Source organism: Oratosquilla oratoria, chromosome 31, assembly GCF_046742065.1.
Source record: "Oratosquilla oratoria isolate Oo_2021 chromosome 31, ASM4674206v1, whole genome shotgun sequence".
Taxonomy (NCBI): domain Eukaryota; kingdom Metazoa; phylum Arthropoda; class Malacostraca; order Stomatopoda; family Squillidae; genus Oratosquilla; species Oratosquilla oratoria.
In genome coordinates, this window is record NC_134807.1 from 42,592,828 (window position 1) to 42,607,827 (window position 15,000).

The 15,000-nt window shown below is 44.4% G+C and overlaps 1 protein-coding gene across 1 annotated transcript; it reads right to left on the reverse strand.

Moving 5' to 3' along the window:
• Positions 1 to 2,882: 2,882 nt before the first annotated feature.
• Positions 2,883 to 8,487, reverse strand: LOC143041639 (uncharacterized). The gene is made up of 2 exons (XM_076213647.1): positions 7,894 to 8,487; positions 2,883 to 2,900 (listed from the first exon to the last, which is right to left on the reverse strand). The coding sequence occupies exons 1-2, from the start codon at positions 8,485 to 8,487 to the stop codon at positions 2,883 to 2,885; spliced, it is 612 nt and encodes a 203-aa protein (XP_076069762.1).
• Between the last annotated feature and the right edge of the window lie 6,513 nt (positions 8,488 to 15,000).

Sequence of the window (15,000 nt, forward strand, 5' to 3'; positions counted from 1 at the left end):
AGAGTTGATTGGTATTTTAAGGTAGTTTTAACAAATCAGGTCCACCATTATCATAGAGTTCCATTCTCCCTTGCCTGGTATTTCATATTGTTTCGTAAAAAATCCGAGCGATGTTTTTTCGAGTGATCAATCGAGAGCCACCTCAACAAATAGCAGAGATCCGAAGTGACACCGTGATGCCATTGGGATGAAAAACGTCGTCTGGCGACAGCAGGAATAAAAGGAAAAATGAAGGATTTGATCGAGATGGCCAATGACAACCTAGCTAATCTAGGGTGTGCCACAGGGGTGACTAGAATAGCCAGAATAAAGAAACAACGTGGCGTCATCGAAAGCATGCTGGTCTCGCAATCACTTAGCTATAGGTTCGAATACCGCAATTCCCTCCGATTCCCAGCAGAGTGTTACCTGACTCAACAGTCCAGACGAATAGGGCAAAGGTGACGGCTTCGGCCGCAGTTACGCGCTTCTGGCATAGACCCCTTACTTTCTGGTCATGTGGTATTCCAACACCTAATGTACAACTGGTGATGTATTTCCCCCAATTTAATGACACTACGGATTCCTTCCCTTCTTCAGAGGCTCACCTCTGGGTTAAAAAAAATGTGTTGGTAGAACTAATCATTGTAAAATGTGCCGTTACCCTACTCTAGTGGTAATTGAGATAAATGGATTCCCTACATCCCAGGATCTTTCCTCTTTACTCACCATCCAATTCCCACACAGTGGAAAGTGAGAAATCCCTGGTAGGGCAAAGCCCTGCCAGTTGCGACGAGCCGCTGTTTTTTTTTTCTAGGTCGACGTTGGGTCGCCTCCCCGCCTGACCAGGAATATCGGGGACCAATGTGGGATGCCCGGAATGGGTCCAAGGAATTGAACTCGCGACCACATGCTTATGAGTTCAAGACGGTACCTCTCGGCTACCGTGTTGTCTATATTACACTGAATAAAATCATGCCAGTGTTAATTAGTGCCTGTATTGAGAAAACTATACCCTCATGAGTATTTTTCATTAGTAATAGATACCACGATAACACATAACCGCACTCAGCCTTCTCCAACACTCGGAAAATATTCATAGGAAAAATATCACACAAAATGGGTGCAGAACTTATAACAATGCAGGATATAATACTGAGGAACCCAGCACCCAGTGAAAGTTTGGAAAAGATAAAAAAAAAAAAATCGTTCACAGTACAGGATGTTCTAATAGAAATAGTACTCACAATAGTACCCACGGAGTGAATACATTTTTGTGACAATGGAATCTTTCAAACTTACATAAATTCAACAACACAGCAAGGTAAAATACACAAAAAATACATACATAAATACATGTTCTACTCTTCACAGAAGGAACGGCATTGTAGGCCGTGGTACTGTTTATCTATCTTTTTTATCCTTTTATTTTTTTTCTTTTTTTGTGTGTATTTGTTTGTTTATTTATTTTAGTATTTTCCTTCTTTATTTATTCATTTGCTGTACATCTATATATTTTCATCTATTTATTTGTTGTTTATTTTTAGATTAGTTAATTTATCTATTCATTCATTTATTTATTAAGCTATTTATTCATTCTTTGATTTATTTTTGTCTATAAATTTATCTGCTCATTTATTTATTTTTATTTTTTACTTATTTTTACTTATTTATTTACTTATCTATCTGTTGATTAATTGAATTATCTATTTTTTATTTATTCATTCATGTATTTATCTATATTTTTCATTTATCTATTTACCTAGTTATTCATTTATTCATTCATTTATTCGTTTATTCTTTCCCCATTTATTTCTATACCTTTATTATATATATGTACTTTAATGTAAAAAAAAATAATACATATTTTTAAGTCCTTATGTATCTATTCCCTTTTAGGTGATGGATGGGTGGGGGTTAGGTGTATGCCTAAACTGGCTACCTTTCTTGTATGACGAAAGTCTTTTGGTACATAGATAAATAAATAAAGCCATCCAGTATGGAGTCCTCTTGAACAGCCAACGTACTTTGTAGGTTTGTCTTTGTATTTCACCGTCGACAAATCAGCAGACTTTCTATCCCTGAAGAAAACGTTACTCCTTTACAGATTGTCCCGGCTTATGTCAAACACTTTTATTTAGCTAAAAGGGTCGTTCGCAGACCCCTTTATAGCCGCCCAAACGGAACTAAAATGTCTGACAGCCAAAACAAAGTTAAAAAATTAATGTAACAATACAGTAGTGCGTCTAAGTTAGTCTTGACCCTGTCGCTGCTCAAGAGATTTTCTTCAGAGGGTTTTAGTTACCAGGTAATAGCTTAAACAAATCAGGAATACCATGGAAGATGTTGATCACGATGGGACTAACTCTCGTCTGAAACCTCCTGACGTCAATCAAAGCATAAGTCACCAAAACAAAGCCCATTGTCCTCACCTTCTCTTGGCTTGCCTCGACTGATAAGTCAGCTGTCATCTGTTTTCTTTTTTTTTTTTTGTGTGTGTGTGTCTTCTTCTGATACTCCGGCATGAATAGAATTCAAAGTTCAATACAGGATTTTAACTTTTCGCTTGTGTGTGACTTTCCTGGCAGAAGCGACGACAACTTTTACTGATTAGATCAGGAACTAAAAAATTTCCCATTGCACAAAAAATTATATTTTTAAACGAAAATTCTGAATATATGGAAAGCGTAGTCGTGCATATTTATATGAGTAAATTTGCACTTAATTATACAATCGGAACTTATCTTCTCTTAAACATTTGATCATGTAAAAACGGGGTCCGACACTCACGTAGCATAGAATTTGCAAAATGATTTCAGCACAGTTAAGCACAATGATCACAAATTTATATTGGAAGCGAAACAGTGACAATGGAATTAGTAAAGGAGGGGTAAACACATCAGCTAACCATCTAATTGAACCTGGAAAACAAAAACCCGATTCTAACCATAATTCTGAAAAGCCAATAGCTGTTCATTTTCCTTCTACAAACATCTAGTTTCCTTAAAGAAAGGGATTGAGTAAAAACGCTAGAACATATAGACAAAATCAATAAACGTCTTCAATGCTATGTATACATTTATACATGTATACATACATATATACATATATATATATAATATATTATATACATATATGTATATATATATATATATATATATGTATATATATACATAATATACCATATATATATATATATATATATATATGTATATATATATACATAATATACCATATATATATATATATATGTATATATATATATATATATATATATATATATATATATATATATATATATATATATATATACAGTATATATATTCGTATACTTGGGACACAGGTTCTCTTTAATGCAAACTGAGTTACACAACACCACAGCGTTATCACAATTATTAATTTTCTTTCTAATGTTTTCAATTTTCCTCACTAGCAATCTGACTTTGGGAGGATGAACATAAACGAGCTGTCCAAAGTTATCCATTTTAATTACACACAAGTTGACTTTTCGACTTCAAGGAGTCATTCTCAAAATAATAAATCACAAATCAATACAATCGAACAGGCACAGTACAACTACATTTTCACAGAATGGATAAGTCGACGCGTTTCCATATAACAAGTTCAAAGGTGACATTGAAAGGCTTACATTAGTGTGTAGGCCGCCGACCTGACCCGAGCTGATCTTCTCAGAGGAGGGGAAAGGGAATAGGGGCATTGGGCAATGTAAGAGGGGTTTAAGAGGGGTGGGCTTCCCAGGGCATCGTTGATGAGTATCAGGAAACACAATGGTCCAATTCTTGTTCCCTATGGTACCCCACAGAATAGGTGCTGGACTGCAGAGACGTGTCCCTGATATGTAACAGCTTGAACACGGTCCGTCAGGAAGTCAGATATCCAAGCCAGCAAGGCAGAAGGAAGGCCAGGGTGGATGGCTTTGGTGATAGTGTTATGATCAACAAAACCGAAGGCTTTCTTGATGTCAATGAACGCCACTGCAAGTGAAGTCTTGCGCTGCTCGAGATTTTTATAGATAAAGTCAAAGGAGTTAATAAGATAGTGAGTGGTGGAGGACGTTTTCACGTTACCAAACTGCTGGGGATCAATGAATGTACTGCCTTTGGAGTATGCCCACTCGAAGACAAAATCCTCACAAATAAGACTAGGAATGGGAGTGATAGTAATGGGTCTGAGATCACTGAAGGATTGAGGATTAGAAGATTTGGGGATGGAGTAATGAAGCCCGTCTTCCAATCTGTGGGACATTTGCTTTGCTTAAGTGTGCAGTGGTTGCTACAATTGTCCTTGTTGGAAGTAGCTAGGATATTTAAAGTCAATCCCATGACTGGTTTCTGTCTATTGAAAATGACGATGATACTTTGTACAAAAATGGTGGCGAAAGTCTGGATTCCTTACGTTAAGTATACAATAATTTATGATATTTTTACAATACATAAATATCCTCTTTACAGGATGCAGAGGGATATGTTTTATTTTATTTACAAAATAAATGAAGTTACTATAATGAACATTGTTACTTATATTAATCAAAATTAATCGAACGCATGTTCTAAGGGGTGACTATAGTTTATCCTGTACTCGGCAGTCACGAGTCTTACAGTTGGCTACAGAACACAACAGAACTCTCCCCCTAGTGACGAGGTAGGAGGAACGATATCTGTTTCTTCTTTGTAGTGCGCTTGTGGTTTTTAGCCCGTGTGTCCGGAGGTGTCGGAAGACCAACGGGATCTTGTGCGTTGTCCGAGAGTAGGTATGCAGGCTTGGCGCGGTCTATGGAGATGACGTCAGTGGTTCCACGGCGATCGATGGTTAAGTTCTTCCTTGTCCTCTTGACGACTCTGTACGGTCCATCATATGGTTGTTGAAGAGTCTTCTTTACTCCCTCCACGCGAACGAAAACATGTGAGCACTCTTCGAGGTCCTGGCTCACAAACGTTCTTGTGGGTGAGGTACGCGGTGGCACTGGCTGGAGTTTCTGCATTGTATCTGTAAGATTAGTGGCATAATCTTGAACGCTGCAGGGCTGCGTAATAGGGGCAGATGCAAGGAACTCACCTGGCAGGCGGAGTGGAGTGCCATAAAGAAGTTCTGCAGAGGAGTGGCCAAGGTCTTCCTTGAGGGACGTGCGTATTCCGAGGAGGACCATTGGAAGCACCGTAGACCAGTTGGTGCGGTCGCGTGCTGTTGCTGCAAGTGAAGCCTTGAGTTGTCGGTGGAAGCGTTCGACGAGTCCGTTGGTTTGAGGATGGTAGCTTGCTGTTCTTAAACGCCGGATACCTAGCAGAGACATAATCTTGTTCCGTAGATTGGATTCAAATTGGCTACCATGGTCGGATGTGAGGCTGAGTGGTGTACCGAATCTTGAAATCCAGGTGGTTATAAAAGCTTTGGCTACTGTGTCTGTGCTTATGTCAGTAAGCGGGATTGCTTCGGGCCAGCGTGTAAAATGGTCTACACAAGTAAGAATATACCTGAAGCTGTCGGAGAAGGGAAGCGGTCCGACGATGTCGACGTGGACGTTCTCGAGTCTAGTAGAGACTGGGCGGAAGGTACCTGGAGGGCAGATGGTGTGGCGTGTGACCTTGGAAGCTTGGCATTTGACGCAGGTGTGGGTCCAGTGTCGAACGTCTTTGGCGATTCCACTCCAGATGAAGCGTGATGACATCATGTGCTACGAAGCTCGAATACCTGGGTGGGAGAGGTCATGTAAATGGCGGAACAAGGGATACCTGTGGATCTCAGGCAAGCAGGGACGGATGGTGTCCGTGGGTACATCGGCGTAGAGCTGAGTGTTGGTTCCAGGGAGCTGTACCTTCTTCATCTGCAACGCGAGTTTTCCATCAATCGCTGCAGCTCGGTATCACCAGCTTGGTCTGCAGCGATGGCGGCGAAGTCGATGAGAGAGGTAGAGACTGCAGATATGTTGCGCGAGAGTGCGTCGGCAGGGCAGTTATCTTCACCTTGAACATAACGAATATCTGTGGTGAATTGGGAAATGAAATCTATGTGTCGTAGTTGTCTAGGGGAGTATGTTGTTTTGTTATGGATGAATGTTGTTGTGATTGGTTTGTGGTCGGTGTATATGTGGAATTGTCGCCCTTCGATGAAATACCTGAACTTGTTGACAGCCTTGTAGATGGCTAGGAGTTCCTTGTCGAAGGCGCTGTATTTCTTCTCGGCATTGTTGAGCTTCTTTGAGAAGAAGGCAATGGGTTTCCTGGCGTCGTTGATGTATTGCTGCAGAACTGCGCCGACACCTGTGTCTGAACTATCTGTCGAGATGGAGGTGATGGCATCAGGGATAGGGAAACTAAGGGCGGCAGTATTCCCGAGTGCTTCTTTAGCTACCATGAAAGCTGCATCAGTTTCGGTGTCCCAGTTGAGAACGATGGAACGACCCCTCTTGCATGGCTTGATCATGGAGTAGAGCGGTTGGAGCAGTTGAGCGCAGACTGGAATGAAACGATTATAAAAGTTTAACATACCAAGGAATTGCTTGAGTTGGCGCTGTGTTGTAGGTTTCGGGAAACTCTGGTTGGCGTCGCAGCGGGATGAGACAGGGGTGACGCCTGAAGGTGTGACGGTGTGTCCTAGGAAGTTGATGGATGAAACACCGAACTCAGATTTCTCGAGATTGATGTGAATGCCGTAGTCTTGTAGTCGGGTAAAGACTTGCTTCAGATGGTCTTGGTGTGTGGCTTCGTGAGGGCTGGCGATGAGCACATCGTCGATGTAGGTGAAGCAAAAAGGCAGGCCTCGTAGGACTTCGTCCATGAATCTCTGGAAAGTTTGGGCAGAGTTCTTGAGGCCGAAGGGCATTCGAACGTATTCGAACGAGTCAAAAGGCGTGGTGACAGCTGTTTTGGGGATGTCCGGCGGGTTGACTGGAATATGATGGAAGGCTTTGACAAGATCGATCCGGGAGTATACGCGAGTTCCTGCAAGGTTTGAGGAACACTCCTGTATGCTGGGAACTGGGTACCTATCCATCACAGTTCGCGAGTTGAGGGCGCGGTAGTCACCGCATGGCCTGATGTCGCCGTTGCTTTTGGGGACGATATGGAGAGCTGACGACCAGTTGCTTGAACTTGGGCGAATGATACCTTGACGCATGAGGGCTTCCAGTTCTGCCTTGGCTAGTTTGAGGCGTTCCGGAGCCAGACGACGGGCTTTGGCGTAGACTGGAGGTCCCGTAGTCTCTATGTGGTGCACTACGTGGTGTTTCACAGTCGTGGTCGTGGAGTAAGGTTGTGTCAAGGCAGGAAAGTTCCTGAGGAGAGAAGCAAACTTGTTATCGGCACTGATGGTTGAAAGCTGGCTACTTACTCCGGTTGTTGGTCTGGCGTTGGATGACATCGATGTAAGGGGGTCGTGGAGCTTGCGATTTTTAATATCGATCAGGAGATCGAAGTGGGTCAAAAAATCGGCGTCAAGGATTGGTTGGGGAACTGCTGCAACGAAGAAGGTCCACTCAAAGGATCGGCGGAGGTTGAGTTCTAGCTGAAGTGTCTTCCTCTTGAAAACGGGTATCTTGGTGCCGTTGGCTGCGTAGAGGTAAGACATCGGCGGCAGTGATTGTTGGGTTGCTGTGGCAGGCAGGACACTGACTTCAGCTCCGGTATCTATGAGGTATGTGGTGTTTGAGAGAGGATCAAAAACGAAGAAAACTTTCGATGTATATTGGCGAACGCCCATCTTGTTTAACGGTGCCGGTGAGAAGGTGCATGGCTGTGCACATTTCCTCGCATCTTGTCCAAAGCGATGATGGTAGAAGCAGACGCCTGATGTTTGTTTGGGTCTCCCTCTGGATGTAGACCTGGAGCGGTTGCGGTAGTATCTTGGTGAAGGGGGTCGTTGTTGAAGATTGGCAACCTGCTCTTGGAGGGCGCTAACCTGGAGGGTGAGTTTGGAGACTAGCTCGGTTAACGCCTGAGTTGCGGACTGGTCGGCGAGGTTAGCGATGGTAGGGCGCGCAACTGGTACCGAAGCCATGAAGTCATCAGCGAGCGTGGCTAGCTCGTCGAGCGAGAGCTTGTTCCTGGCGCTGGAGAGGTTGCCTTGGATGGTTGGTGGCAGGCGCTGGTAGAATAGGTGGAGCAAGATGGAGTTGTCGAATGTTGCGTATTTGTCTCCGAGCAATCGCTTCATGCGTCGCAGCAAGTCGGACGGTTTCTCATTTCCAAGTTCTTCTTTCGAGAGGAGCTCCTGCAGGCGTGTAGCTTCGGAAGACTCAAGGCGGTCCAGAACGGCTTTCTTCAGATCCTCGTATGGGGTACCGGATGTAGGTGCCTTGGAGATGGTGTCTGAGACCTGGAGGAGTACGTCAGATGGTAAGAGGCCACAAGCATGTGAAAACTTCGTTAGGCTGGTGGTAATGCGGTTTGCCTTAAAGTTACACTCGAGGATTGTGAACCATATTGTTGGGTCGCGGTTGGAAAAAGGGGGTGCGCGGAATGCACTTACCTCATGTTGTTGATCATCCGTCATGCTTACGTGATTAGTATGCAGCGATGTTCGTGGGCAGCTGGGTTGGTCAGAGCAGTCCGGGTTGGCGGGGCTGGGCAGACTGGTTCAACGGGCTGGGCAACCCGGGACGGCGGGGCTGGGCTCGCCGGGGCGGGAATGGGGACCGCGGGGCGGCGGGCGGGGCTGGGAACGCTGGTGCGGCAGGCAGGCCGGGGCGGTGCGACTGGGCTAGGAGACCAAGCCGGGACGGTGGGGCGGGGCTGGGCACACTGGTGCGGCGTGCAGGCCGGGGCGGTGGTACTGGGCTGGGCTGGGCACGCTGGTGCGGCGTGCAGGCCGGGTCGGCGGGGCCGGGCTGGACGGGCAGGCCGGGGCGGCAGGGCTGGGCAGGCCGGGCGGGCGGGGTCGGGCTGGACGAGCAGGCTGGGGCGGCGAGGATCCGGGGCTGGCTGGGGCGGCGAGAGTCCAGGGCTGGCGGGCAGGCTGGGGCGGCGAGAGTCCAGGGCTGGCAGGCAGGCTTGGGCGGCGAGGATCCGGGGCTGGCGGGCAGGGGCGGCGAGAGTCCAGGGCTGGCGGTCACTCCAGTTGTCACCAATTGTAGTGGTTGCTACAATTGTCCTTGTTGGAAGTAGCTAGGATATATAAAGTCAATCCCCATGACTGGTTTCTGTCTATTGAAAATGACGATGATACTTTGTACAAAAATGGTGGCGAAAGTCTGGATTCCTTACGTTAAGTATACAATAATTTAAGATATTTGTACAATACATAAATATCCTCTTTAGAGAATGCAGAGGGATATGTTTTATTTTATTTACAAAATAAATGAAGTTGCTATAATGAACATTGTTATTTATATTAATTAAAATTAATCAAACGCATGTTCTAAGGGGTGACTATAGTTTATCCTGTGCTCGGCGGTCACGAGTCTTACAGTTGGCTACAGAATACTACAAATGAGGCGTTGATTATTGAACAGATCGGGATGGCAAGTGTGTGTGTGTGTGTGTGTGTGTGTGTGTGTGTGTGTGTGTGTGTGTGTGTGTGTGTGTGTGTATGTGTGTGTATGTGAGCGTATGTGTGTTAGTGTGTACGCGTATGTATATATATATATATATATATATATATATATATATATATATATATATATGTGGCGGAGCCAACTGGAGACTCCGCAGATCAAGTGGACAATCAGCATCATATCGTCCGTGACGTAGACAGACTTGGGACGGAAGGTTATTTATTCACGGGATTGTTAGATGCGTCTTTATTGCAGATCCGATCCATCACGCAGGATGGACCCAAAGGAATTTCGATAGTTACGGTGGAATGATGAAAACTGGAAATGGGACTGTAGTTACTAAAGGCTAAAAGCTACACATGATATAAAAGTATTTCCAAGGATCCACTAGTACACTCTAACCTAATATAAAAGGGTTTTACTACTCACTGAGTTGATTATGGAGAGGGTGTGTACAACTCTCGAGTTTTAGAACCAGACTGGCGCCTAAAGTGTGACGTGACATCACAACGGCAACCGGTCTCACACACCTTCTTAAATCTAATTCTTAAAGTGAACATTGTACAAATAATGAGATTTTATCTTGCAACACAGCTTGCAGACAACTTACAAGGAAGGATTTTTTGAACAGAAGAGGCCTCTGCTCGAAATATACTTAAAATTAAAGCATTACAAAAAACAAAATTGAAAACCTCTTCCGAGGGGAAACGAGCCTTACTACAAAAAATATGTAAACATGGGGATACACGGACATATAAAAAAGCCCCGTTACCTCTCGTAACGGCACACTCCCTTCCTAATTTTCTAAGGGGAAATTACAAAATCTATTGACATAACAGTACAAGCTCAGAAATGGGTCTTACATATTCATGAGCCTTGTTGTTTACCAATACTCTTACTTGGACTTTCCTGACTAAGCCATCCTTGCTAGGGAATACTTTAATCACAATACCCAAGGGCCACTGTCCTTGGGGACACTTGATTTTTCACCAACACTACATCATCCACCTTTACATTTGGAGAGGAATTAACCCACTTTCTTCTAGGTTGCAAAGAAGAAAGATACTCTTTCTTCCATCTCTTCCAGAATTCCTCAGCAAGGTGGTTTACATGCTTCCATTGTGTTTTGTATACTGCCTTAATATCTATCTCTTCAGGAAGAGTTACAGGAATATCAGTTTTCTGAGTGAGAAGGATAGATGGAGACAAAACGAAAGGACTACTAGGGTCCGATGAAACAGGAACTAAAGGTCTGGAATTCACGATCTTACATACCTCCGCAAAGAAGGTTACTAACACCTCATGTGTTAATGCCTTGGGGTGATGGTTAGTCAGTATTACATTCATGATGTTGCGGACTATCCCAACCATACGCTCCCATGCTCCACCCATGTGAGAAGCATGAGGAGGGTTAAACAACCAAGTGCAACCTTGACTTGACAAGAAACTATTGACATCACCACCTTCATCGGTAATGGCAAGCAAGTTCAGTGCTTTGACAGCACCTACAAAGTTCGTGCCTCTGTCAGAACGCATCAATTTAACTGGGCCACGAATACAGATGAATCTCTTTAAGGCATTGATGAAGGAAGAAGTACTCAATTCTTCTACAGTCTCTATATGGATAGCTCTGGAAACAAGACAGGTGAACAGAACGCCCCATCTTTTACTTTCGAGGAAGGAACTTCTAGTGCGCCGCGTTTTTATATGCCAGGGGCCAAAGAGGTCAACTCCTACATAAGAAAATGGCGGATTGGGAGTAAGTCTGTCAATGGGCAAGTCTCCCATCTTCTGAACACATACCCTACCTCTTACCCTTTTACAGGTGACGCATTTAGAAATGACCTTAGAGATGGTACGTTTCCCTCTCAAAATCCAGAAACCACCTGTACGGATGGCTCCTTCTGTAATCACTCTCCCTTGGTGGTGAACTGTCTCATGGTAGTGACGGATCAACAACAAGCCTAAGTGGGATTCCTTTGAAATAATAATAGGCCTTGCAAGCATACCAAGTACATCGCTGCCTTGACTCAACCTGCCTCCTACACGAAGTAGGCCCTTCTGGTCTAAATAAGGAGACAAAGATGCAATGGGACTGGAAGGAAATAAACAATCTTCACTTTGCAATTTAGTCGTGGCAGACGAGAAATAATCCTTTTGGTATATCTGAACAATGAGATCAGCTGCATCTTCTAGTTGATCTGGCGACTTATGTTTGTTGCACATATGCCAACCTGAACAACACTTGTTACCTTGTTTGAAGGAACGGGCTATATGCTTAAGGAGAGCTACCGCCCTTACAAGTCTCCTCCAACAGGAGAAATTAGAGAACCTCTGAGCTAATGACACAACTGCAGGTTCTACATTGCTCTTGTTTACACTAACAAGGGGTTCAGACTCAATTGTGTAGTCTGATACCTTCACTTCTTTATCTGTCTCAGGGCTTACAAGAGGAAAACTTCCACGGGTGTATACAACATCCTCAAATAAGCATGAGGGACCTGACAACCATTCACTCTGATTTAGGTCGGTTATTTCGAGACCACGGGTAGCCAGGTATGCTGGATTACAATCCGTAGGTACATAATGCCATTGGGTAGGTTCGGTGGACGACCTAATGTGGTCTACTCTGTTACTTACGTAGACATGAAATCTACGCCTTTCATTATGAATATATCCTAAGACAATCATGCTGTCAGAATAGAAATGCCTTGCGTCTACGGTTTTGTCTAAGCAGTCTGTGATGGAATTACTGAGATTAACTGCCATCACTGCAGCACACAACTCCAACCTGGGAATAGTATGACCATGGTTGGGAGCTACTTTAGCCTGTCCCCTCACAAAACACACCTGGTAGCTTTTGGTATCACTAAAAACTTTAAGATATGATACAGCTCCTACTGCTACTCTGGAGGCATCTGAAAAAGTATGAAGCTCTATCCTGTGAGCTTGAGACAAAGAAATACTGGCGAACTGACGATTGATGCTTATGTCCTTGAGGTTCCTTAAGGACGTTAGCCATCTGGACCATTTGGTGTGGATCTTAGCTGGTATGGGTTCATCCCAACCACACTTTAGATTGGTTATCTCTCTCAGGAGTAGTTTTCCCACTATTATTACTGGAGCTAAGAACCCCATGGGGTCAAACAGACTGTTTACAACAGACAGTATTCCTCTTTTCGTCGAAGGCTTGTCTGAATCCATGAATCTGTATAAGAAAACATCTTTTTGGATATCCCATAAGAGGCCTAGGCTAGACTGCATAGGCATAGAGTCAGAAGTTAGGTTCAGCTCCTGAAGGTTATCAGCCAGCTCACTGGTGGCAAACTTTTCCAGCACTTCCTTACTGTTGGAAGTGATCTTGTGCAAGCGTAAGCGTCCTCCTTCTTGGAGTGCTGACTTAGAGTCTTGGATTAACTTGTAAGCAGTCTCTGCATCTGGTAGAGATGCTAACCCATCATCCACGTAGAAATTATTCTCTATGAAATAGCGAACTTCAGGAGAGGCATTTTCTACAGACTTACGCAAGCCATAGGTGGCAATGGCGGGAGATGGAGTGTTTCCAAAGACGTGAACGGTCATCCTATACTCAATCAACCTTTTATCAGGGTCATTATCTTTGTACCAAAAGAATCTGAGGTAATCTCTTTGCTCAGTCTTTACTTTGAAATTGTAGAACATCTGTTCTACATCAGCTGCCACTGCTACAGCTTCCTGACGGAAACGTAGAAGAATCCCGAGAATACTGTTTGTCATATCAGGACCTGACATCAGCATATCATTTAGGGAGAACTCTCTGGATTTGGCAGAAGAGTCGAACACAACCCTGATCTTGTCAGGTTTCTTAGGGTGGTATACCCCAAACAAGGGAAGATACCAGCACTTCTGATCAGACTTCAATGGTGATGCAACCTCAGCATGCCCACGAACTAACATCTTTTGCATGAAGGCCATCATATGCTGACGTTTTTCAGGCTTTGTGCTGAGGCTACGATGGAGAGACAGTGTGCGGTGCCACACAAAATCTCTATTATTACTGGTGGCTACAACATTAGGACGGAAGGGCAGTGGCGCGACCCAATGGCCACTTCGATCCTTGCGGAACTCTGAGTTCATGACATCTAGGAACTTCCTGTCTTCAATCGACAGGGCAGTCTTGTCATCATCTTTGGTTACTTTGAACAAATCATCCTTTACTTCAGAGACATGAATCTGGTTACCACATGGTGCGACTATAGAGGGACGTCTATCATGTACAAAGGATGTTTTGAAACTGCTAATGACAGAAGGCATACAAGTGCCATGGAGACACACTTCCCCAATGATTGCCCATCCCAGACTGGTCTGTTGAGCTAGAGGGGCATTGACAGGTCCGATTCTCTGGTCAAAAATGTAATGGGCTGAAGGTACATTTCGACCAATGATGAGAAGAATCTCAGCCTCGGGGACTAGAGGCGGAATACATTCAGCCAGGTCGGACAGATGGGGATAGCCGCGAGCTATGGCAGGAGTGGGTATCTCTTCTCTCACATTTGGAATGCTGTCACATTCCACTAGCAGAGGGACATGAACCTCATGTGAGTTATGCCACGACACGATGGTGTAATTTTTGGTGGTGCGCCCAGAAGCGCCCGTTACACCTGCACAGGTAGCTAGACGATATGAAACCCGTTTGCTCTGCTTGTCAAACAAATCGAAAAACTCAGACCTTGCTAAAGAGCAATTGCACTGATCGTCTAGGATGGCATAACACCACACCCCGAGCTCTGGCTTACTTTCAGGATAAACTTTCACCAAGAAGGTCTTAACACAGGATTTACTCATGGAGGTGGGGTTACTGCATATCAAGGTACACTTTGAATTGACAGCAGCGTCCTCCCCTCCATGAGTCTTTACTACAGGAGTAAGAACATTGGGAAGCGACACTTGGTTGACTACAGGGGCGCGAGGTGTCTTATGTTGAGCAGCCTCCCTTCCTTGCTGTGTTACAGCTTGAATGGAATTTCCTTTTTGTCTGGGTCCATCGTAGTGTAAGGCAGCCACGTGACTGGAGGCCTTACAGAGCTTGCAGAACAGTCTTTCTTTGCAGCTGGAGGAAGGATGGTTATGCTTACAACACTTAAAGCATATACCTTTATCACTTAAGAAATCCTTCCTTTCGCTGACAGACAGGGTACGGAAGGCCCTGCAGAAATTCAAATCATGCACCTCGGCATTATGGAAAATACAGAACCTCTCTTTTTCTGCCTTTCCTTGATCGGTGGAACTAGCAGTGTTAAATGACCTGTCAGCAACCGCGATCGTCTTACTACCACTGGACAGTGTGGTGTCGGTCTTCCTCACGTGTACTTGGGGAAACTTAGAGGAAAGTGGCTTCTCTGCTTTCATAAACCTGTCACCCGGGTCATGAAAGGCGAAACATGGATTATTCTTGACCTTTGCCATCTCCTTGACAAACTCTACAAAGAATGTGAAGGGTGGATACGGTACACCGTAGGTGGTCATGTAATTCG